General features: G+C 42.3%; 2 protein-coding genes, 1 long non-coding RNA gene and 1 pseudogene across 3 annotated transcripts in view; all 4 read left to right on the top strand.

Annotated features, from left to right (window-relative positions):
• The first annotated feature begins 1,953 nt into the window (after positions 1–1,953).
• Positions 1,954–2,995, top strand: LOC143136473 (ecto-ADP-ribosyltransferase 5-like). The gene is made up of 2 exons (XM_076297197.1): positions 1,954–2,031; positions 2,141–2,995. The coding sequence occupies exons 1-2, from the start codon at positions 1,954–1,956 to the stop codon at positions 2,993–2,995; spliced, it is 933 nt and encodes a 310-aa protein (XP_076153312.1).
• A 421-nt stretch (positions 2,996–3,416) lies between these two features.
• LOC143136686 (GPI-linked NAD(P)(+)--arginine ADP-ribosyltransferase 1-like) lies at positions 3,417–7,125 on the top strand (annotated as a pseudogene).
• A 233-nt stretch (positions 7,126–7,358) lies between these two features.
• Positions 7,359–9,531, top strand: LOC143136685 (GPI-linked NAD(P)(+)--arginine ADP-ribosyltransferase 1-like). The gene is made up of 3 exons (XM_076297396.1): positions 7,359–7,542; positions 8,410–8,471; positions 8,584–9,531. The coding sequence occupies exons 2-3, from the start codon at positions 8,415–8,417 to the stop codon at positions 9,319–9,321; spliced, it is 795 nt and encodes a 264-aa protein (XP_076153511.1). The 5' UTR covers positions 7,359–7,542; positions 8,410–8,414; the 3' UTR covers positions 9,322–9,531.
• Positions 9,532–20,410: 10,879 nt separating this feature from the next.
• LOC143136274 (uncharacterized) overlaps positions 20,411–24,302 on the top strand; it is a 4,627-nt gene continuing 735 nt past the window's right edge. The window contains exons 1-3 of the long non-coding RNA XR_012989292.1: positions 20,411–20,861; positions 22,169–24,140; positions 24,221–24,302. The exon at positions 24,221–24,302 is cut by the window's right edge and continues 735 nt beyond it. This is a non-coding gene — a long non-coding RNA (uncharacterized LOC143136274). The remainder of the gene's footprint in view (positions 20,862–22,168; positions 24,141–24,220) is intronic.

Raw genomic sequence — 24,302 nt, 5'->3', positions numbered from 1 at the left:
GTGTGTTAACAATTGTGTAATGTTTGATTTGGGAGAGAACCTGAGTTTCCCTTTTGAGTTGATGATTCATGTTTCATTTCCTGGTGTGTGTATGTGTGTGTGTGTATGTGTGTGTGTGTGAAAGCTCATGTGTTAGTTTGTGCCCCCCCCCTCGTATTAGTTAAAACACCCCCCCCCCCAATCACATCCCAATCATGCAGTATCAGACTCGAATTCTGAATAGAATTGCATATGGCTACGTATGCATATTGCATATGGCTTGTGGCTCTCCTACCTATTGTGTGACAAAAAACTAAAAAAACTATAAAAAACATAAATACAAAATACAAAAAACATACACTATATATATATAACATATATATATATATATATATATATATATATGTTACACATAATGCTCCAGGTCCAAATCGGAAAAAATTAACATTAAACAATTAATCTTTTCAACCAATCCAGTAAGATGTCCACCAAGGAAATAACATATCATTACGTTGACCACAGTGTGGAATGGCGTGGCTGAAGACAACCCAGTGTGCAGACTATAAATATTACATTTTGTTTAAGTATAAATATACGTAACTATTTGTATTTTACCAGTGTTTACCTTTTACTTCTAATACATTTTAACATTTCAGCTGTAGCGTAACAAAATAGGAAATGGCAATGGCAATTGAAGGGATCTTAATCATTTCTGAACGCACTGTTAAGTCAACGTCTGACATAGCATGCAGGGGCTGCCCCTTTTTGTGTGTAGTGTGTATTTATGTTTCATTTCCTTGTCTGTGCATTGAGTGGGCATTCAATAGATCAGCAATAACTAGAAGGAAGGTCTTGTACCTCCCCTTCCTTTTGCGACAGTATAAAATAATACCTCCACACTGAAGAAGGCACTGTAACTTGCTGTATGTCTCCTCCAGGTAAGATTTGTGTGTATTTTCAGGATGTACAGGATTATTTTTGGATGTACTAATTCCATTGCTGTTGGTTACCATTTTCTCTTACTTTATGGTAAGGGTAAATGAATTATCATGAATTCATGTATGACTTAATTTAAATGTATGCATTTCGTTATTTCTTAATTGCATGGACCATCAGGAATGCACATGAGTTCATAGGCAGAAAATATAATCATCATGATTATCATGATAATCACCGTACCTAATGCTTTAGGCTACGTTAAGACTGCAGGCAAAAGTGGCCCAAATCTGATTTTTTTTTTTTTTTTTTTTTTGGGGGGGGGTCAAGTGACCAGGTCACACTCAAAAATCTTGTCCAGATTCCATGTGTGTTATCCACTGTCTTGCATTCAACCCCCTCCACATACATGAATGTATAATGTAACATTGCACATTGTTCATTAGAAGATACTTACAGAGTATACTGTCACATTGACAAGAAGACAAAACTGTTTTGACTATCTTGACATAAACAATGGCATCATGACTTGTCATTTTGATTGTACTGATGTTTCATTAATATTTGCTTTTCAGGCATAAACTAAGCATTTTGAGCAAGATACGTGCTTTCGCATTTTATCCACTATGCAGTGCAGTTTGCACTTATTGTTTTGTGAAATGCACTAACTGTTGTGCAAATGATTATTATGATTCGAGAAATGCACTAAAGCAACTGAGTAAAACTGTAAGATGATTCACTCTTGGCGTCCCCCTGCAGTTGGGGCTATGTTCCTACCCAAACACAGAAAGTTGCTAGGCCGGTAATCGCCTCTAGAGGGCCGCTAACACAATGGCAGAAGTGCCGTTTGTCAAGTTATGTGCCATGAAAATGATTTTGGAAACGTAATGTTAAGGTTAAAAAAAACTCTTAAAGGTGCCTTTAAAAAAAAACTTATTTTTTTCATTTAAATTGAAATTGAACCTGCAAAATCTTACAAGATAATTTTTGCAAACATGATCCTGGACATGCTGCAGAGAAGCGAAGACAACGACGACGATGATGAGGATGATGATGGTGAAGATGGCCTCACCTGCACTGATTCTTATCTTCACAGCTGGAGTTGCCCTTGGACAGGTAAACTCTGTTGCCATAGTACAGCACACTTGGGCACATCACCGTCTTTTCATTCATGTCTCAGATGACCAAGTCTCTAATAAGGGCCGATGCTGTACTGTTGCTTCAGGATGAAAGACAAGCAGTCGAAGGACAGGCGCTTCCACTGGATATGGCGGTGGATTCGGTCGATGACCAATACCAGGGTTGTAGGGACAACATGGCAGAAATGGTGAAGACTGAATATCTTCCACGTGAACTTGAAAACACAACAGTCTTTGGTAGAGCATGGAGACAGGTAATACATGTATCAGAGAACCAACTCCATTGTGACCATTCCTTGACGAGGAACCATTGCATTGCCCTGTACGTGTACACTGGTGAGGATGCATATTTTGATTTCAATCAGGCTGTTCGTAAAGGTAAACTAAACTACACTACCGGGACTTATGAATGGTACTCACTCCAGTTTTACTTGACGGAGGCTGTCCAGATTCTAACAGGAAAACAGGAAACAGGAAAAAATAACTGCAAAATAACGTATCGTGGTACGAACCACGCTTTTGATAAAACAAATGTTCTAGACAAAGAGGTCCGATTTGGCTCATTTGCATCCTCTTCTTTTGTTTTTGAGAAAGCACAGGAATTTGGAACAAAATCTTGTTTTAATATCACTACATGCTATGGTGCTGCAATACAGAACTATTCCGAATATTCTGACGAGGAAGAGGTATTAATTCCTCCATACGAGAAGTTCATCGTCACTGATGTCTTAGAGAAAACAAAATATCCTGACCTCTGGTGTGACACTGTGTATGTGCTGAACAGCACTGGAACCAGAAGTGACCTGAACTGTGCCGTAGCAACAATCCCAACAACAACAACAACAGTATCTGGCCAATCTCTCCCCTTGCATCTGGCAGATCAGTCTCTCTGGGTGGCCAGTCTGTGGGTCATAGCTTTCTTTCAGACTGTTATTCAGTAGGTAGCGAGGAGCCTGCACACCTTGATAAATGATACTACAGGTGCAGCTGTTATTCAGTAGGTAGTGGGGAGCCTGCAACAGGATGTCTTTGTACTTGTACTCTGCACAATGACAATAAAGTTGAATCTAATCTAATCTAATCTAATACACACACACACACACACATACCTCTCACTATCTGTGTATATGCATGTGTGTGTGTGTGTGTGTGTGTGTGTGTACTTCACTACACTACAAAACATGTTCTCACACTGAACAGTTGCAGAGAGGAAAATGAAATCATCTCACAATGCAACAACAGCACCCCCCCCCCACCACACACACACACACACACCACACACACGCATGCATGCATGCACACACACTCACCACCACTCACAAGCGTGTAAAAAGAGTTTGTTTCCTGTTCATGACCTGAGACGATGCAGCAGTTTACAAGAGTCACTAGAACAGTAGGCTGCACTAGTAGAAATCTCCTCCTCATCTGTTGTTCTACTGTGCCTCCATACAGGTAAGCCACCCCGGTCTTTAGAAAAAATACATATATAATATATAGAGACATTTTTTACTATGATGTAATGTAAAATATGTGATGCGATCTGGGAAAACCCTTCACATTTTAAGTGCAATTTTACCAACTTATGATTCTGATACCATCCTAGCAGCATTTTGGGAGGATGGGATCCAGCATTTTGCTTCTCAAAATAACTTTAAGTGAGACAAAAACGCTGCAGCTAGGGTTCTCACAAAATCCAAGAGATCTGAGCATCTATTTTACTTGCACCCAGGGTTCTTTTAATTTGTTTTATACTATTGCTTTATGGCTTTAATCTATTTTATGATCTTTCTCTTTTTATACAATGTCTCTGGTCTTTCTAGGCTTAAACATTTTTGTCATATACAGCAAACATCACCTCACCATCCGCTAGCTGCCTGTGCCCTGAATACACCGTAAACAAATGTGGTCTCCGTGGACGGCCCAGGCTCCAAAAACAGCAACAAAAACAACTTGGTCCAGCCTGGACCATAAAAACATAACAAATTGTTCCAGCCAATCACCCACGAGATGCGCGTTTAGGAGAGTTTCAATTGCACGGGAGGGAGAGCTAGCTCAATAGAAGTGACGTTACACACAAAAAAATTTTAACTAAATGATGACAGAACAGAGGTACTTTTGGTTGGACCAAAACCAAAGCGAGACATTGTTCTTAGTAATCTGGGGAACTTGGCACACGGTCAAACCAAAAGTCACAAGCCACTCGGTGTCACCTTAGATGCAGAATTAAGTTTTAAGCCCCATATCAGTAAAGTTACTCAGACAGCCTATTTCCACCTGAGAAACATTGCCAAAGTGCGGCCCATTTTAACTCAACAAGATGGACATATAAAAACATATAAAGAAATTGGCAGTCATACAGAACTCTGCGGCTAGACTTCTAACTAAGAGAACACATCACCCCTGTGTTGACTGAACTGCACTGGCTCCCTGTTTGGAAGTGGAGAAGCTGCTTTTATCCATTATGCCCCAAAACTATAGAACACCCTGCCTCTGTACATCAAGCAGGCGAGTTCAGTAAATATTTTTAAAAAAAGATCTGAAAACATACCTGTATAAGAAAGCCTTTAGTTAACTCATCTTATCTAGACTACTTTTTAAGGGAAAGGCAGAGAGCAACTGTGAGAACATACTAAGGCGCTAACCCATAGAGTCCACATCAACAGCATTTGTTAGCCTAAGGATTTGTTATATATATATATATATATATAAACTGCTAAGTATTTCTGATATGTTGCTGATTGGATCATAAACCATAAACGGCCACAGCAATGAAGGGAAATGACTGATAATGACTGACTCCTCTTTATTATTGTGTTACACGTTCCAAATGTAAAGTACTTTGAGCTGCATTCTGTATATGAAAGGTGCTATACAAATCGAGCTTATTACAAATAAAGCTTATTATCACTCAGTAGAGGGTGATAGGAAGTGTCATTTCCAGTTTACTGCCTCTTGTATTCACACCTTACTGTTGTGTGTATGTGAGTGTGTGTGTGTGTGGTGTGTGTGTGTGTTTGTGTGTGTGCATGTGTGTGTGTGTGTGTGTGTGTGTGTGTGTGTGTGTGTGTGCATGCACGCTAAGGCCATATGTAATTCTATACAGGTGCTCTATACAGTTAGCTACATTATAGTATGCTGTTACAACATCAGCGGTGTGCTTGTTTTTAAACATCTTGTTGCGTTTGTTGACATCATTTAGGCAGAATGATGAACTCTGCTTTGCTCATTCTCATTCTCATTCTGACACCTGGAGCTGGCGTTGGAGAGGTAATCTCACCTCTAATCACACACAAAAACATGATTACGTATCAATATGGTTGTATTCATGAGTTAATCATATGTGTGTTGGGTTACTTGGGTCTTGTTGCTGCAGGTGGAGTATCCATTGGACACGATGGAGATGTCAGTTGATAATCAGTACCAGGGCTGCACAACGAATATGTCACCCTTGGTAGAGAACACATATCTAAAAAAGGAACTTGAGAGAACAAAGAACTTCAGCGCAGCTTGGAGTAAAGGAGAGGAGTGGTGCTCCAGAACTAAGAAAGGAGATACTTTGGGAGGAATTAATTACTGCATTGCCTTGTACGTGTATACTCTAATTGATCCACCGTCGATATATAAAGCTTTCAATACTGACACTCGTGGTGGGAAAACACAATACACAGGACAGACATATCAGTGGTATTCTCTTCACTTTTTGTTGACACGTGCAGTACAAGTTCTGAAGGATAGAGAGAGGGAAAATGGAACTGAATGCAGATCAGTGTATCGTGGTACAGGGGTTCCATTTAGAAAAGATGTTTTGAACAAAGAGATTCGATTAGCCTCATTTACATCCTCTTCCCTCAAACTCAACGTGACAAAGTTTTGGAAATGTGTCGTGTTTTGAAATCAACACATGCCATGGTGCCAACATCACAGAGTATTCCGCCAATCCAGATCAGAGAGAGGTACTGATTCCTCCATATGAGACCTTTAAAGTCTCTCAAGTCTCAGAGAAAAGAAACAATCCTGGTCTGTGGTGCAACACTGTGTATAAGCTGCAGAGCACTGGGACAAAAACCAACCTGAACTGCTCTGGGGTGTCAAATCAGGCTTCAGGCAAATCTCCGATTTATCACACATATGTGTTGCCAGTCATGATTTCATTATTTTCTTACTCTGAAATACTATGCTGATCATTTCCTTTTACCAACATTTTAACCACTCAGTTTATTTCAAATCTTAAAAATATGGAGGTCAAAATATGAAAGGCCTAATCATTCACCTTTCTGATAATCCAGAACATGAAGGTACCTGGATGATCTGTATTTTTTCTGATAGTCTGTAACATGCAGTGTAGTATCATTTAGACTGGGTGATGAGTAGTTCATGTTTGTGATAATGTTTCATGTATCAGTGTGTTCATGTATAGACTGGTCAGTCTGTCCTTTGCTCTGGGAGATGGCAACTCTTAGCATGGGTGATTAGCAGTGTTATTTCCCATACAGAAATTAAGTTTGTCTTATATTCTCCTCCTTTATTATACATGTCATCACATTCCTCCTAATTCACTCTCTGATTTGAGCCTGCAATCTTTATCTTGTTTTGGTATGGCAATCTTTATCTTATGTTTTTTGAGACTGCAATCTTTATCTTATGTTTTGGGACTGCAATCTTTATCTTATGTTTTCGGGACTGCAATCTTTATCTTATGTTTTTGTTTGTTTGTTTTGGCTTGCTTGCTTTGGTGTGTATCTTTTCTCTTTAAATCTCTTTAAGTTGTAAGCACTATACTTACAACTAGCCTTGCTAATTCTAGCACTTATTTCCTGACTAGAACTGACACCTGACTGTATAAAAACAACACTCACTGTTGCACCTTTTCTTATTGTACTCTACCTTTTAAATTGTTTTAAATTGTTCTAGAATTGTTCGGAGAATTGTTTTTAAAAGCTGTAAACTGTTTACCATGTTGTAAGTCACTTGAAAGTGCGTCAGCCAAATGTAATGTAATGTAATGTAATGTAATAAAATAAATGAAATGTGCTATGACACGCATACACGCACATACATGTATGCATACACAGAGAGGAACGTGAAACCAAAGATTGTCTAATTACAACTACTCACAATGCAGCCCCCCCCCCCCACATACACACACAAACACACACACACATACACACACACACACACACACATACACGCACGCACGCACACGCACACACACACACACACACACACACACGCGCACACACACACTTCACCACCCCCACAACATGTTATCTCACAATACAACGGTTTCACATCTAATTCACAGCATGAGAAAATATTTTGCTTCCTGTTCCTGAACAGAAACTGTCATGATGCAGCAGTAAAAAGGTCAGTTTACAGTCAGTCAGTTCTCCTGATCTCGGTGCAGCAGTTTATAAGTCAGTTGACTTTACACATTGAGTCTGTTTTCTTCTGATCTCCTCGTCTGTTGTCCTACCTTGCCTCCATACAGGTAAGTCATGTGTACTAGTCTTAAGAAAACTCATTTTTCACTTTTACGTAATATAACATATAAAACAAATCCATATACTGAGAACTTGCAGACAAAGAGGAGCTGGCTAGAATCTCCAGATATGCTCCAGTTAGTAATGTTGGATTTCTGACAGAATTAACCATATTTTCACATACGCCATTAAGGTGCATTTTTTATACTGTACACCTGTGCCTTCTTTTTAGGACAAGTATTTAATTTCAGCAGGTGTCTTTTGTTACATCGCAGAAAGGATATTCTAGCCTAAATTTTGACTGAAAATCTGACATGATATTTACCCAGTTCATTAAATTAGTATTAGTTCCACACGTGCATACAAATGTTATGTAGTTGATGTCACAATGTAAATCAATTGATAACCCAATGGATGTGTTTCGTCAAAGTTCTGGAGAGAACATTCTCACATTCATTTCACTCTTGATACGTCTGACTGTAAACGGAAGCTGTGTATGAGGCCCCAGAGAGAGGATGAGGGGAAGGCAGAGAGCAACTGTGGCCCCTCAGTGGCGGGTGACAGCCCCACCACATCATTTCCTGTTTACTGCCTCTTGCATTCACACCTAACTGCTGTGTGTATGTGTGTGTCTGTGTGTGTTTGTGTGAGAAATTGAGAGAGAGAGAGAGAGAGAGAGAGAGAGAGAGATATGTGCGTGCGTGCGTGCGTGCATGCATATGTGCACGTACGTATGTATGTGCAGGTGCATGCACACACGCAAAGGCCATACTGTACAGTATGTAATTCTATACAGCTATTCTTTACAGTTGCAGCTAAAGGGCAGCTATATGCTTGTTTTTAAACATCCTGTTGCATTTGTTGACCTCATTTAGGCAGAATGATGAACTTTGCTGAACTGATTTTCATCCTGACAACTGGACTTGCCTTTGCACAGGTAACCACATCACCGATGACTTTAAAAACATGATTGCGTATCAGTATGTTTTTATTCATGAGATGAGATGATCGTATGTGTGTTAAGTTACTCATGTGTCTTGTTGCTGCAGCACGCATTGGACATGGCGGAGAACTCTGTTGATGATCAGTACCAGGGCTGCACAGAGAAGATGTCACGCTTGGTCGAGAATACTTATCTAAAAGCTGAACTGAAGAGGTCAAAGAACTTCAGTGCAGCTTGGAGTAAAGGAGAGGAGTGGTGCACCAGAAATAAGAAAGGAGATACTTTGGGAGAAATTAATTCCTGCACTGCCTTGCACGTGTATACTCTTAATACAACAGTATATACAGTTTTCAATACTGACACTCGTGGTGGGAAAACACAATACACAGGACAGACATATCAGTGGTATTCTCTTCACTTTTTGTTGACACGTGCAGTACAAGTTCTGAAGGATAGAGAGAGGGAAAATGGAACTGAATGCAGATCAGTGTATCGTGGTACAGGGGTTCCATTTAAAAAAGATGTTTTGAACAAAGAGATTCGATTAGCCTCATTTACATCCTCTTCCCTCAAACTCAACGTGACAAAGAGTTTTGGAAATGTGTCGTGTTTTGAAATCAACACATGCCATGGTGCCAACATCACAGAGTATTCCGCCAGTCCAGATCAGGAAGAGGTCCTGATTCCTCCATATGAGACCTTTAAAGTCACAGAAGTCAACAATCCTGGTCTCTGGTGTAAAACTGTCTATAAGCTGCAGAGCACTGGGATCAAGAGCAACCTGAACTGTTCAGAGGCGCTAACAAGCAAGGCTTCGTCAGCCCAGCACACCGACGAACTTTGATTTGGTACCACCGCCTTTTAGGGGAAAGCAGATCGCTTTGATTGAGTGGAAACCAATGGAGCAGCATCGACGTGGGGAGGGAAAAGGGCTAATGGGAGTCAGGTTTCTGGTTGATATACAAGGATACAAGGAAGTTTATTGTCACATGCATATAGTTACTGGATGTAAGAAATGCAGTGAAATTATGTCTGGTGTCAGCCTATTTGTGCATTTATGGGGGGGGGGGGGGGTAAAAAGTGCAGTAGAAGAGGGGTTTAGTAGATTAAGTGGCAAGGGCTGCATAAGAAAGGTGGGGGAGGATTGTGATTGGGGGGGGGCACCAACAAGGAGCACCCAAGAGCAACAGGGGCAAGGAAAAACAAGGAAAAACCCTGTTGCACCCAAGAGCAACAGGGGCAAGGAAAAACTACCAAGGAAGAAACCTTGGGCAGATCCACGGCTCAAGGGGCTAACCCAACTGCCAGGGGTCTTGGTGTGTGTGTTGGGGGGATGACAAGGGAGATGGGATAGTGTGCTGTGTATGTGGGGAGAGGGCAGTGTGCAATATGTCATGAGACAATGTGCTGTGTATTGGGGTGAGGGGGGGCAGTGTGCTGTAAGTATGTTGGGGATGTGTGTTGGAGAAGCTTCCTGATGAAATAATGTGCTGTGTATGTAGGGGGGGGGGGCAGTGTACTGCAAGTATGGTGAAGGGACTTACTATTGCAAGCAGAGTACTGTATGTATGATGTATGTGAGTGATGACAGTGAAGATGTGTGTGTGGGCGGGAGGGGAGTGGAGCAGTGACTGTGTGTGTGTGTGTGTGTGTGTGTAGTGTGTGTGGGTAGGTGGGGGCAGTGTGTTGTAAGTATGTAGAGGAGGCTTACTGTAGCAAGCAGTGTGCTGTATGTATGTATATTTTACACTTCTAATCACCATACAATCATATTTTTATTCGGCTACTCTCATTTTGCGTTCATTGACTGTGGTTTGTGTTGCATTCGTTAATCGACTTGTTAAGACTTTCCTTCAAGTGGCCGCGACAGGAAGATCGCTAAGGCCTCTTGCACACTGCTTCCACGGCGTGAGCGTGCACACTGTCTGTGTGACATGCACGTCTCAGGCGTGGAAAACGCGTGCATGCTAGAAATGGACCGATGCCTATTTTTCACGCGACACTCAAGCGTGTTGAATGGCGTCTCCATTCAAAAGAGACAATGAAGAGATCTTTTAATATTCAGCGGGGCCGCCACAGTGCCGTGTCAGCGTCAAACACGTTTCTGATGTGCACAGACACACAACAGAATCGCCACGCTCACACCGAGCAGGCATTGTGCAAACGGCCTAAGGGCTGTTTCAGGCACGTTTCACCCCGGGTTCGTGGCATGAACGCAGCGTGTCTGCTGCGTGTCAGTTGCGTGCCGCTCACCAGAAACGTGTCTGACGCTGCGCTGCGGCGGCCTCGCTGCCAATTAAAAACGTCTCTTAATTTTTTTTCTTCACTGTTTTGAATGGAAACGCTTCCAACACGCTTGCGTGTCACATGAAAAATAGGCGTCAATCCTATTCCTAGCATGCACACGTTTTCGGCGCCTGAGACGTGCGTGTCACGCAGGCGGTGTGCACGCTCTAACCTGTTACCATGGGAGCCGAAATAAAAACGGACACGCCACACAGCTGACACGCTCACGCCACGCACCCGGTGTGAAACGGGCCTCAGACCAGGTGTGTGGCGTGAACATCGCATGTCTGTTACGTGTCCGTTGCGTGGCGGCTGCGTGCCAGTTTTCTATGTCTTTGCTACAAGAAACGTTTGACGCTCACTCCATGCACCCGGTCTGAAACGACTGTCTTGCTCTTATACTGCACCAATTAACGTAATTATACTCTCCTGTTAGCTTCGGGAAATAGACCCTAGGTTGTTTTTGCTCCTTTCCGTTTCTGTTAGGCTATTTGCAGGTGTGCCCATTCACGTGATACTAAACGTCATTAACCACCTTAGTCCAGACTAGAAGATTGGAAACTTATCATGGTTCAAACTTACATTGTACTATGTCAGAACGACGGTTTTGGGAAACAGTCCGTAAGGTTTAGGAGGACCATTTTTTTTTGTATGTTGATCTCAAGGGGCCATGTCAACCCATTCCATAACCACTCATTTCATGTATAGCGCCACCTAGTTAAACACAAAAAAGTAAAAATGAGGTGTACCTTGTGTGTGTGTATATTCACACCATATTGGCCTACCATACCTTTCCAACTATGCACAGTATCCCATTAGTTGCATGCCATCAGGCTATTTACAATTTTCTATTAAGTAAAGTTAGTGAACACTTATCAAAATTAATGCGCACACATGTTTGAGCAGGAGAGAATACGCACGCAGGCACGCATAGGCTACTTGTTTTCTTTTACTCGGCTTTTAGTCTAGTCGTGATTTCATGAACCCAGAAATGTTGAGTACCCTAAAGTTTTATTGCAGAAATGTCATCTATAGGCCTAGTGGGTGAAATTCAACTTGGTTGCCTAAAGTTGCACTTTGGGCAATTTGCATAATTAGCATAAATAGGCAATTAAGGCGAGGCAGTACAGGTGAATAGGGTAAAAAATGTAAATAATAGATATCACCATGAAACTTTCTGAGTTGATTACTTATGTTAAGATGAGAAAAAAATGTATTGCATGTTTTTTATAATTTAATGTTTACATATGCAAATGAGGCTCTATCTCATTAAAAATGCTCTAATTTGCATACACACAAAAGCAGATAGTGTGATAAAGCCAGGCTCAAAATAGTTTTTCCAAGGTAAACACGTGTACTTGGTTGGGTGAGTTGGTGAAAACCTTTAAGAATCTTGGTAAGGAGGCAGTGTTGACCTATGGACAGACAGATTAAGAAATTAAGTGTGCCATGCAAAACTAGAAAAGCACTCCGAGAGTGCAGACCTCCGCCAAGCGAAAAACATAACCGCCTCCTGGATCCAGACGGTGATCCGGATCACTCCCGAACTTTTTGAGTTATCTTGTCTGAACAGACACACAGACAAACAAACAAACAAACAGACAAACAAACCCTGATGAAAACATAACCTCCTTGGCGGAGGTAATAACTATATAACAGCATGCACACACACAAACCCACAAGAACTATACAATATGCAAAATAACTATATCCAGCATGCACACGTACACAAATGCACAAGAACTATATACAAGAACTATATACAACATGCAACGCGCGCCAGCATGCACACACACACACACTATATAACTATATACAGTATGCACACACACGCACACACACATACACACACACACACACACACACACACATATTTAACAACAACCACACAATCCCACTCAATAGCCTTCACCATCTTCATCATTTCTTTCCTCATTCCCTTCAGTCTCATCATCTTCTTGATCTTTATCTGAATGTATTGTGAATGGGTTGCAGCAGCGGACCTCACCCCCTTCACACTTGCAATAGTTAGTACAACTGAGACTTGCAGCATGGCAGCTGCAGTTTCCTTTGCTGCAGGCTTTCAATGTGCTGCAGCTACAGCTGGTGACATCAAGCAAATTTACTGGAGCCACTGCCTGAATGGCAAGAGCGGGCATGACAGCCCCTTCACTAGCAACCTCCCACCCAAACTGTGTGATGTCTCTGGCCTCTGCAGGAGGCTCTCTCTGACCTGCAGCCTTCCACAACATGACCTGAAGATGAGCACGCAGTATGTGCAGCATCAGGTTGTCAATGTTGGAGGAAGCTTTTTAAGCTTAGGAGGCTTTTTGCTGCGACTGTAAATCTGGTAGCGAGTGTTGTTCATTGAGACCAGGAATGGTATTTCCTAGGAGTACTTTCAGTGCAGATTTCTTACCCTTCCCACAGGGATAGGAGGCAGTGTCACATCCCATGGGAAGGGCAAGATATCTGCACTGAAAGTACTCCTAGGAAATACCATTCCTGGTCTTAATACAGTGCTTGGGGAACCTGATGCCACTCATAGTGACCTAAAAGATACTGGGACCGAGTTCTTTAAGCCTCCTTAAAAAGCTTCCTCCAACATTGACAACCTGATGCTGCACATACTGCATGCTCATCTTCAGGTCATGTTGTGGAAGGCTGCAGGTCAGAGAGAGCCTCCTGCAGAGGCCAGAGACATCACACAGTTTGGGTGGGAGGTTGCTAGTGAAGGGGCTGTCATGCCCGCTCTTGCCATTCAGGCAGTGGCTCCAGTAAATTTGCTTGATGTCACCAGCTGTAGCTGCAGCACATTGAAAGCCTGCAGCAAAGGAAACTGCAGCTGCCATGCTGCAAGTCTCAGTTGTACTGACTATTGCAAGTGTGAAGGGGGTGAGGTCCGCTGCTGAAACCCATTCACAATACAATAATAAAGATCAAGAAGATGATGAGACTGAAGGGAATGAGGAAAGAAATGATGAAGATGGTGAAGGCTATTGAGTGGGATTGTGTGGTTGTTGTTAAATATGTGTGTGTGTGTGTGTGTGTGTGTGTGTGTGTGTGTGTGTGTGTGTGTGTGTGTGTGTACATACTGTATATAGTTTACAGTGTGTGTGTGTGCGTGCGTGCGTGCGCGCGTTGCATGTTGTATATAGTTCTTGTATATAGTTATTGTGCATTTGTGTACGTGTGCATGCTGGATATGGTTATTTTGCATATTGTATATAGTTCTTGTGGGTTTGTGTGTGTGCATGCTGTATATAGTTATTTTGCATGTTGTATATAGTTCTTTTATATAGTTATTGTGCATTTGTGTACGTGTGCATGCTGGATATGGTTATTTTGCATATTGTATATAGTTCTTGTGGGTTTGTGTGTGCATGCTGTTATATAGTTATTACCACCGCCAAGGAGGTTATGTTTTCATCAGGGTTTGTTTGTCTGTTTGTTTGTTTGTCTGTTCATCTGTTTGTTCGCAAGATAACTCAAAAAGTTTGGGAGTGATCCGGATCACCGTCTGGATCCAGGAGGCGGTTATGTTTTCGCTTGGCGGAGGTCTGCACTCTCGGAGTGCTTTTCTAGTTTTGCATGGCACACTTAATTTCTTAATCTGTCTGTCCATAGGTCAACACTGCCTCCTTACCAAGTTTCTTAAAGGTTTTCACCAACTCACCCAACCAAGTACACGTGTTTACCTTGGAAAAACTATTTTGAGCCTGGCTTTATCACACTATCTGCTTTTGTGTGTATGCAAATTAGAGCATTTTTAATGAGATAGAGCCTCATTTGCATATGTAAACATTAAATTATAAAAAACATGCAATACATTTTTTTCTCATCTTAACATAAGTAATCAACTCAGAAAGTTTCATGGTGATATCTATTATTTACATTTTTTACCCTATTCACCTGTACTGCCTCGCCTTAATTGCCTATTTATGCTAATTACGCAAATTGCCCAAAGTGCAACTTTAGGCAACCAAGTTGAATTCCACCCACTAGGCCTATAGATGACATTTCTGCAATAAAACTTTAGGGTACTCTACATTTCTGGGTTTACTATTGGGCCTATGGGGATCACGACTAGACTATTTCTATATGGTTATCAGCACACAATGTTGAGCTAATTCACTAACTCAATACTCATCATGGATATCACAAGTTTAAACAACGAAAACAGAAAGGATGGAGGCAGCAAAGCTAGAGGAGCTATTCAAGATGGGCAAGAACAAGGTTGGCTAAGCAAGTGGTGCGCTTGTCAGAACGACTGCATTACAGCTGTTTAAAGCCAGACGTTACAGTACGCTATAACACAACTAAAGGTAGCTTTAGCCTGTATAGGGATGTATAAAGTTGCCCAAATTAATAGGTAATTGTAGACGTTGTTGCATTATTGCATGTGGATGTTGTTATGCTATGCATGCACGAACCTAAAGAAAAAATACTGTCCACGCGTTTTTTCGGGGGGGGGGGTGATGGGTGTGCGTACCATAGCATTAATTCCTGCAGGCGCCCCTGAGCTTAATGACTACAGACCTGTCGCTCTAACATCACATGTGATAAAGACACTGGAGCGACTGGTCTTAGGTATGCTCAGACCCCAGGTACGCCATGAACTAGACCCGTTACAGTTTGCATACCAGGAGAAAGTGGGCGTGGACGATGCCATCACTTATATTCTACACAGGACACATTCTCACCTAGACAAGGGGAAAAGTGCTGTGAGAATCATTTTCTTTGATTTTTCAAGTGCTTTTTACACCATCCAACCCCTCAGACTGGCAGACAAGCTCTTGCAGATGGGTGTGGATGCTCACCTGGTAACCTGGATTACAGACTACCTGACCGAGCGACCACAGTTCGTCAGACTGAAGAACTGTCTCTCTGACACTGTGATCAGCAGCACCGGAGCGCCACAGGGAACTGTGCTCTCTCCAGTCCTGTTCACCCTGTACACATCTGACTTCTGCTACAACACCGAGTCATGCCACATGCAGAAGTTTTCTGCCGACTGCAATTGTGGGGTGTATCAGGGACGAGCAAGAGGAGGAGTACAGGAGCCTGGTGGAGGACTTTGTGCAATGGTGCAAACTCAATCACCTTCAACTCAACACTTCAAAGACCAAGGAGATGGTGGTGGATTTCCGCAGGTCTTAGCCCGCTCTGCTACCAGTCTCCATTGATGGGGTCAATGTGGAGGTGGTTAGCACCTACAAGTATCTATGTCTCCACATGGACAATAAACTGGACTGGTCAGCCAACCCTGATGCACTCTACAAGAAAGGGCAGAGCAGGCTGTACTTCCTGAGGAGGCTGCGCTCCTTCAATGTGTGCCGCAAGCTCCTCAGGATGTTCTACCAGTCTGTTGTGGCCAGCGTCCTCTTCTATGCAGTGGTATGTTGGGGAGGAAGCACAAAGAAGAAGGATGCTAGGCGACTTGACAGGCTGGTAAGGAAGGCTGGCTCTGTAGTGGGAGCTGAACTGGAGTGCATCACTTCAATATCTGACAAAAGGACCCTGAACAAACTGATCAACATCTTGGACAATGAATGCCATCCACTCTACAGCACTATTAAAAAGCAAAAGAGCTTGATCAGCTGGAGACTTTGCTCACTGCCATGCACAACTGAAAGGCTGAGGAAGTCATTTGTCCCCAGGGCCATTGAACTGTTTAATGCTTCACTAAAGGGAAGAGGAGAGATAGACTTCTCTGCTTAATCTGTCTGCCTCTCCACCCTCTCCATGTTTGAGTACTGACTGCCCACTACTGCTTTACTACTGTTTTACTACTGTTTTACTAATGTCCACAGCCTAATGTTTTTACTACTGTTTTCCTGCTACACTGTTTTTCATGCTATATTAGCACACATGATCAATGGCTTCTGCTACAATACTGAATGGCTGTAACTCTATTACCTCAACCTGTTCTTGCACTGACATCGTTTTTTTTATAGTTTTTTATATTACCTTGTCTACATTATACTTTACTCTCCCATTTGTCCGTATTATTTATGCTGGTCTCTAGACCTTATTATTGCACTGTTGCACTGTTGGACTAATGTTGGACTACTTTTTGCACCTTCACCATGACACTCACTCTCTTGAGCACCTTACCATACACACAGAACTACAGGACTACTGTTGGACTACTTTTGCACCTTCACCATGACACTCACTCTCTTGAGCACCTCACCATGCACACAGAACTACAGGCCCTGTCACTACAAGCGTCTCATGCTTGATCACCCTCAAGCACATTGGATTTTTTACATTTAATTTATATAGTATATTTAGTATTTAGTTTTGTTAGTTTTTCTTATCTCCTACTGTCTCTATTTTACAGTGGAGTTTAGTTATATGTTTATACTTATACTTATATTTACCATTTCTGCTGTAAGTGCATGTTGTGTATGATGTCTGTATGCTACTGAGACCCCAGACAATTCACAGACAACATATGTTCACATTCATGGCAAAATTCAAACGGGACCAGAAAATAATTATTTTCTCACATTCACTTGCATTAACGATTTTTCAATCTAGAGGTCCAGCGGGGATAGCGGAAAGGGCGGGACTTACCAGCTCTATGGAGTGAACAGAAAAACGACGGCTTTTAAACACCTGTGAATGCCTGTGTTATCGCGGATTTGCAGTCAGCCCTGCCCCCTGGCGGTAGAAAATTCCAATATTTAAGGTGGAATCGAAATTTCACTCCCCCGCGATATGAATCTAGTCCCAAGTTCAGCGGTATAGCCTGTGTTGTCACATTGCGTCTCCTCGAAGGAGTATGCTAACCGCGTGCATACGGGCGCTTTGCACTTTTTATAATTGTTAGTTTGGACCCCCCCACTTATGCCAGAACTGTTTGTGTAATATCTCCGACACCCAAATCCAGTCCACTTGTTACAAATGCTACAATGAAACTCCATCTCATTCTCAGGTTTTCATTGCTAACTCCTCAGGCATAGGCCTACGCACACACACTGAGGTAGCCGTTGGAAGATTAGCCCACAGCTCAAAAGTTTGCAAAAGCCTTCTCGTTTTTAATAGGCCTACAGCGGCAGTAGGTAACATTAAATCCGTGTTTAAGTCAATTAGTAAACAGTTTTTGTGAGTGCCCCGCCTACTTTGTTAATATTTGGAAAACTGCGACTAAGAAGCTGCGACCGCACTGCTGCTCAAGTGTCATAAGGGCGCAGAAACAAAACGTTAACGGCCGACCCCGAAGCCCCCGATTAGCCAATCCGGGCCTGCATTCAAAACATTAAAGAAATTATTAATCAGATATTGCAACTGCATGCAATTAACAGTTAACTATAGGCCTAGCCTTGGCTATATCATAAGGTTATTAAAGCTGGTTCCGAATTAGTCATTGAAGCAAAGGCTTTACTTTGTTAGATAATAATAATAATAATAATACCTTCAACTTATATAGCGCCTTTCATGGTACCCAAGGTCGCTTTACAACACATGGATGGGGGGACCTCACTAGTAACCACCACCAATGTGTAGCACCCACCTGGGTGATGCACGGCAGCCATTATGCGCCAGAACACTCACCACACACCAGCTTGAGGTGGAGAGTGAGGGAGTGAATGAGCCAATTACAGTGGGGGATGATTAGGGGGCCAGATTGAATGAGCCAGGTTGGGAATTTAGCCAGGACACCAGGGAACCCCCTACTCTTTACGATAAGTGCCATGGGATCTTTAATGACCACAGTGAGTCAGGACCTCGGTTTAACGTCTCATCCGAAGGACTGCATCTCCTACAGTGCAGTGTCCCCGTCACAGCACTGGGGCATTGGGATCTATCTTTTTTTGCGGGAAGAGTGCCACCTACTGGCCACCCACCAACACCACTTCCAGCAGCAACCTAGTTTTCCATGGAGGTCTCCCATCCAAGTACTAACCAGGCCCACACCTGCTTAGCTTCAGTAATTCAGCTAAGACAAGGTATCCATTGGTCTGGCTGCTGGCTTAGATAGAAACTATAACAACCTGTTAAAATGTAGACCTACCAGAATTCATGAAAGTACGTCTAGTTCATCATTTTTTTTAATGGTGTAATATTAGGGCCATTGCCATAGGCAATGGGGCAGGGGGGGTCCTCCACACTAGCAAGTTGCGTAGGGCCCAGCAAGTTAATAAAGGCCCCCTCCCCCTATCTCCCCTTCAGTCAAACTTGCGACAGGTAGCCTACAGTTATAGCGACAGCAAGTGCCTACAATTATAAGAAGATGAAGCGGATTTACCCTTCGAAAAACGAAAGAGCAAATTAAGGAAGAATGAACAGCGGGAACAACACTCGGGTAAAGCCGTGTTCGTTCGTTTAATGTCGACAAATAATCTTACTACGCAAGGCTCCCAATGGCTCCGACGCCTATGGGGTCAAGTGCCCGTATGCACGCGCTTAGCCTACTCGAGGTGACGCAATGTGACAACGCTGAGCGAACCAGACACCACGCGCAGACAGTCGTAGGCCTGTAGCCAAGTTTGACAAGAAATGGAAGCTACTTTTCTTACAGTTCTTCTAGCTGTTTGCAGCTACGCTCTCTGTAAAGAGTCACACATCTTTGATGGGGATGTTGTTAATTTCGCTGTTGGGGTCGATAAACTGTTAGTCCTCACGGATAACCGCCGTCATGCTATCCGGCAAAAGATTCTTTGGACGCCGCTATTTAAGGATTTCCGGCTCCCATTGACTTACATTGAACACATGTAAACAAAACGTCAATTATGTGCTCAAACTAACGCCGCTGACTTATGAAAGCAACCATTCCACTTTGATACGAAACTACATAATTGTACAACATTTATACAACAAAAATCACAGAATTTGGATCAAGTAATGTGGAGAAATATTATGCAAAGTGTCAACCCCTAACAATGTGCCCATTGCCCAAATTTATGGTCGACTAATGTCGAATGTCAGAGTAATGACATTGAAAGAGGTACCTTAATGATACACTTCAATTTATAAAGGTACGAAGTAGAAAAAGAAAAACACAATTTATCAGATGGATTACCCAAATAATTTGTAACAAAGTACAACATTTATTCGAGTGCACATCTATTCTCAGAACTATAATGGGTGTTAAATATTCCACAACCACTAGATGGCAGCATGACACAGCACATAAAGTACACCTACGTGTCGCTGCGACCTGAAGGATGGCGTGGTTGAATATCCACTCCTCCTGCACTTCGGGTCTAATAGCGGGTGAATTGTATGACCACCAGATGACGCCATTTCACTGCACCTCGGGCCTAATAGCTGCTGTAACTTCGTTTAAGTAATACCGGTAAGCCCCGAGGAGCTGACGGTTACACTGAGGGGCGTTGTTAGCCACGCTGCGCAAGCCGGGTACAGAAGTAGCCCATAATCTACAGTCGCGTGTGTACGTGGTGATTTATTCGATGTCTTTACAATGAACAAAATAATAACATTAAAGACATAGCCTACATAAGAAAGATAGGCTAAATAATAACACTGAAAAAGTAAAGAAGCTTTATATAACATTGTTATATAAGCTTACTGAAAATCAAATAAAAGCCCAGCCAATTGTCTTCCACAGACAATATGTCCTACAGATGATAACAACATAAGAACATAGCAGGCTAACCTAGGCCTAAGTCTCATGTTGGCCTGTAGCCTAGCCCTAGCCTACCAAGCACGGTTTTGTCTGGGTCTGCGACAGTGAAATAGCTTCAATGATATTAATTGTTAAGTCACCAATGAATAGCTTGAATGTCATCAGCCTATTTTCAAAAAATCATCTCAGAAAACCACTAGTAGCCTAGGCTAAGTGGACATAGTCTGAAATGGAGTTGGATAAACTCACCCAGAATGTGTGGGTCTTGCTCCAAGGTCACATTTCTTGTGATTTATCTTTTGTAGATTGTGGTCACATCAGGCAAAAATGTGGGGCCGGGCCTCATCTTAGACACCTAGCTGGTAAGCGAAATAACTTGCGGTTATTGCAGACGGTTGATTGCAGACGTGCTGAATAGGGACTATTTCTCTCTTAATTGTCTGACCAGCCTACTTCATATCAACGGAATTCACCCAAATGCTACGACCCATAGCTTAAAGGTATGCCTTGTTTGTTCTTATGCGTATTGCATAGGCTTAAGCCTATGCGCGTGCAATAACATGATTTCAGCCTTTTTATGCAATGGCCTGGTTTGTCGCTTTGGACAGCTGATAGCAATGATTTTCGTATGTTTACCTTCAACTAATTCTTGTTACACTCATTATAACTGATGGTTTTTGTACGAACAAAGAACAATTGTGTACAAAGTTGTCCGAAGTGAACGGTGAAGAATATGATGCATGATGCTAGCATGGCAAATGCTTCAGAAAACAACAGTAATTATATGGGTGCCATTGTATTGTTTTGGGATGTTGAACATGCAAGGATCATACACTGGTAGGCAAATGGAACACATAGTACCATACTTTGTGATAACATTTCATTCCAATGCCTGTAAGGATTCAGGAAACACAATTGGCTACCAGCTGTTCCTATGGTAAATGGCGGAACAGAAAGGCGTCACTGATCTGGAGATCTTTAACAACACTAATGCTACAATAGCTTTTGGCCACATTATATTAAAATGTCACTATACAATAGGCCTTATCAGTGCTACACAGTGTTTTAGGGTATAGGCCTAGTGTTTGTTCTGTTGTTATGGAAGTTCCACCTACTTCTTATACATAATGAAATAGCCTTCCAAAAGCTTGAAGCTTAGCTTTGCTACCAACGTTATCGAGTGGGTTAATGTCGCGTAGACGCGCACTCGCATTGAATCAACGCTCATACCACCACTTCATTGTATGCCTTTATGTTTGATGACACAAAATTAGCAAGTATTTCCTCCTGATTGCAGAAACGTTTGTTCTCTTTTTTAGTCAGTCGTCAGTCTGCGGTCCCTTGATTAATTGCGCAGCAAATTATCAGACGAAGCACCGGCCATAATTTCACTCCACTTCAGGACTGGTGGCGGCCCGCAAAACGGGCTAAACGTTAAAGGCCGTTGAGTAGCCTATAAGGGTTATAACATATTTATAATGGGAAAATAGGGTCACATCATATCTTCCATATAATAATAATATATTAGGCTTATCTTACATTGTGTTAATTGAAGTGCCAATCCAATGCTGGTGGTTAGGCTACCCATTATTGTTTCAGTAAATTGACTGAATTGCAGTACGCTTGGCCTACAAAAACATAAGAGCCTTAAAACTGGCCCCTTACATTGATGACCAAAAATAATGTTGACTCTTTAAGATGGGGGAAAGAGTCGAGAGTCGAACACACTGAACTAACTGATCATTGTTGTAAATGTCCATGTATCATCACTTGCTATATGTTAAAACGAACCCCTGTTCGATTGCAGAATGACCCTCCGTTGGATCCTTCTCATCATTCTCACAGCAGTCCTATCTGCTGAGAGACCTGTGGTGACACCTGGACCTCCCTATGGCATTGTGCTCGAAAATGCTCAAGGAATCCTTCTTACAAACTGTCGGATCCACACCCAGCGGATATATGTCAGTCTTGATCCATGGCAGGTGTATCGCACATATAGAAACCTATATACACAGATATATCCAAACACATCCATGGATCTACGACAACATAAAGCTGTTGAAGATGCTTGTCACACAACCATGCACATGCTACAGCAGTTGCAAAAGTTTGTAGTTGATCCGGATGCCATTGGTCGCAAAGGACAGTTAACAGGTGTACCTACAATTGGGACATTGTTACAATTTGGTATTTCAGCTGCTAATGCAATCAGTATAACATCCATGACAAAACATGTTAGACAACTGAGGGATGAGATGCCAGACATAAAAAGTACAGTCAAGCACAACGCAAAAACATTTACTGAAGTCAAACAAACACTGCAGGGAACCATTGTTATTGTCAATCAGCACTCTGCCATGCTACATCAGACCCTACTTATGTTTGACACACTAGATGACCGAACCGCAGAATGGATATTTGCATATATGATGCAGGACCTGTTAACAGAGGTTGCCAGCTCAGTCTCCAGTTTAAGTAGTGGGGTAATTCCCTCATACCTAGTCCCTATTAGTATGGTGAACGATGTAATAGCATATACTACTGCTACTTCTGATGTGCAAGACTTACAAGTGCATCTTGCATATGGTCTTGGCAATGCAATTCCTGTACATGTCAATCTGGCAGATTTGGAAATTGGATTCCTACTGAACATACCTATCATTAAGAGAAAGGACATCTACAGATTAAAATCTGTCCTGAATGTAGGGTTCTGGAAGGATAATGTCCACATACAGTTCAAAACACCATCCATGGTAGCGTATCATGATGACAACCCATTTCTGCACTACATGCCTAACTTCAACATGTGTACCTCCGTGAAAGACATCAACTGGATCTGCCCTACTACTCCGTTCTTAAGAAAGCCACACAAACTCTTTTGCGGTGTGTTTCCTAGCCTTAGTCAACAATGTACAGGTACTATGACCCTCAAGGATAATAGATCAGAAACAAGAGTAGAAAGCATAGGTGATGAATGGCTTGTCAGCACTCCAAACACTGAAGTTCTGTTAAGTCATGAAGAGCAGCACATGACCCTCCCAATAACAATCCCCAACCAAACAGTGTTTCTCAATGTTCCAGAGGGAGCAGTCATTCACATTGACAACAACATTGTCTTACACCACCTCAGTGTTGACGACACAGAAATTGAAATACCAAATGCATTCCAGTGTCATCATGACCTCAACATTACAGATGAGCTGCAGCAGCTTCTGGTTGAGGGGGCCCAAACGGTTGAGTTCTCCCTGGACAAGACAGCTTCAAATATGGTTATATGTAGGGGGACATCTGCAAGATGCTTACATACAACACATCTGGCGAAACTACTGTGAACAGTGAGATCACATGACTGTCACAGCGTTATAACCTAGGCTAAGATACATGAACATGGTGCATCTACAAATGTAATAAAAATGGTCATGTGTTGTGATAGCTACCACAACAACCCCAAGACAAAGCTGACTCCACACATGCCCTAGATAGTGATGAAGGGACCGCTGAGGTAGGACAAGTTGCTGTGTTTGTGTGGAATTGTAGTGATTCCATGAATTGCATTAGCAATGAGCAGTTACTTGACTATAGTTATGTATTGGGCTGGACAGAGAAGAGGTATGTATGTTGAGAGGACTGTTTTTCACTGGCTGAATGCTACGTCTCTAATGTTATTAATTAGTATGAGTTGCATTTAGGATGGATTTTCAGCAGATATGACATCTGCAACCAACCCTGGCAAGGACGAAGCACAGACAGCTGATGTCAGTGGGCTGCACAAGCAAGGGGTATGTGTGTTGAGAGAAATGTGTTTCACTGGCCAAGTGCTACATTTCCAATGTTATTAATTACTGTGAGTTGCATTTAGGATGAACTTTCAGCAGATGCCACATCCACCACCGACCCTGACAAGGGCCGAGCACAGAAAGCCGGTGTCAGAGGACGGCACA

This window comes from Alosa pseudoharengus, unplaced genomic scaffold (assembly GCF_046254945.1).
Source record: "Alosa pseudoharengus isolate Yale_2024_CS ecotype anadromous, Long Island Sound unplaced genomic scaffold, YU_APseudo_1.1 YU_APseudo_1.1_scf_20, whole genome shotgun sequence".
NCBI lineage: Eukaryota > Metazoa > Chordata > Actinopteri > Clupeiformes > Clupeidae > Alosa > Alosa pseudoharengus.
This window is presented reverse-complemented; position numbering and strand designations above follow the sequence as displayed.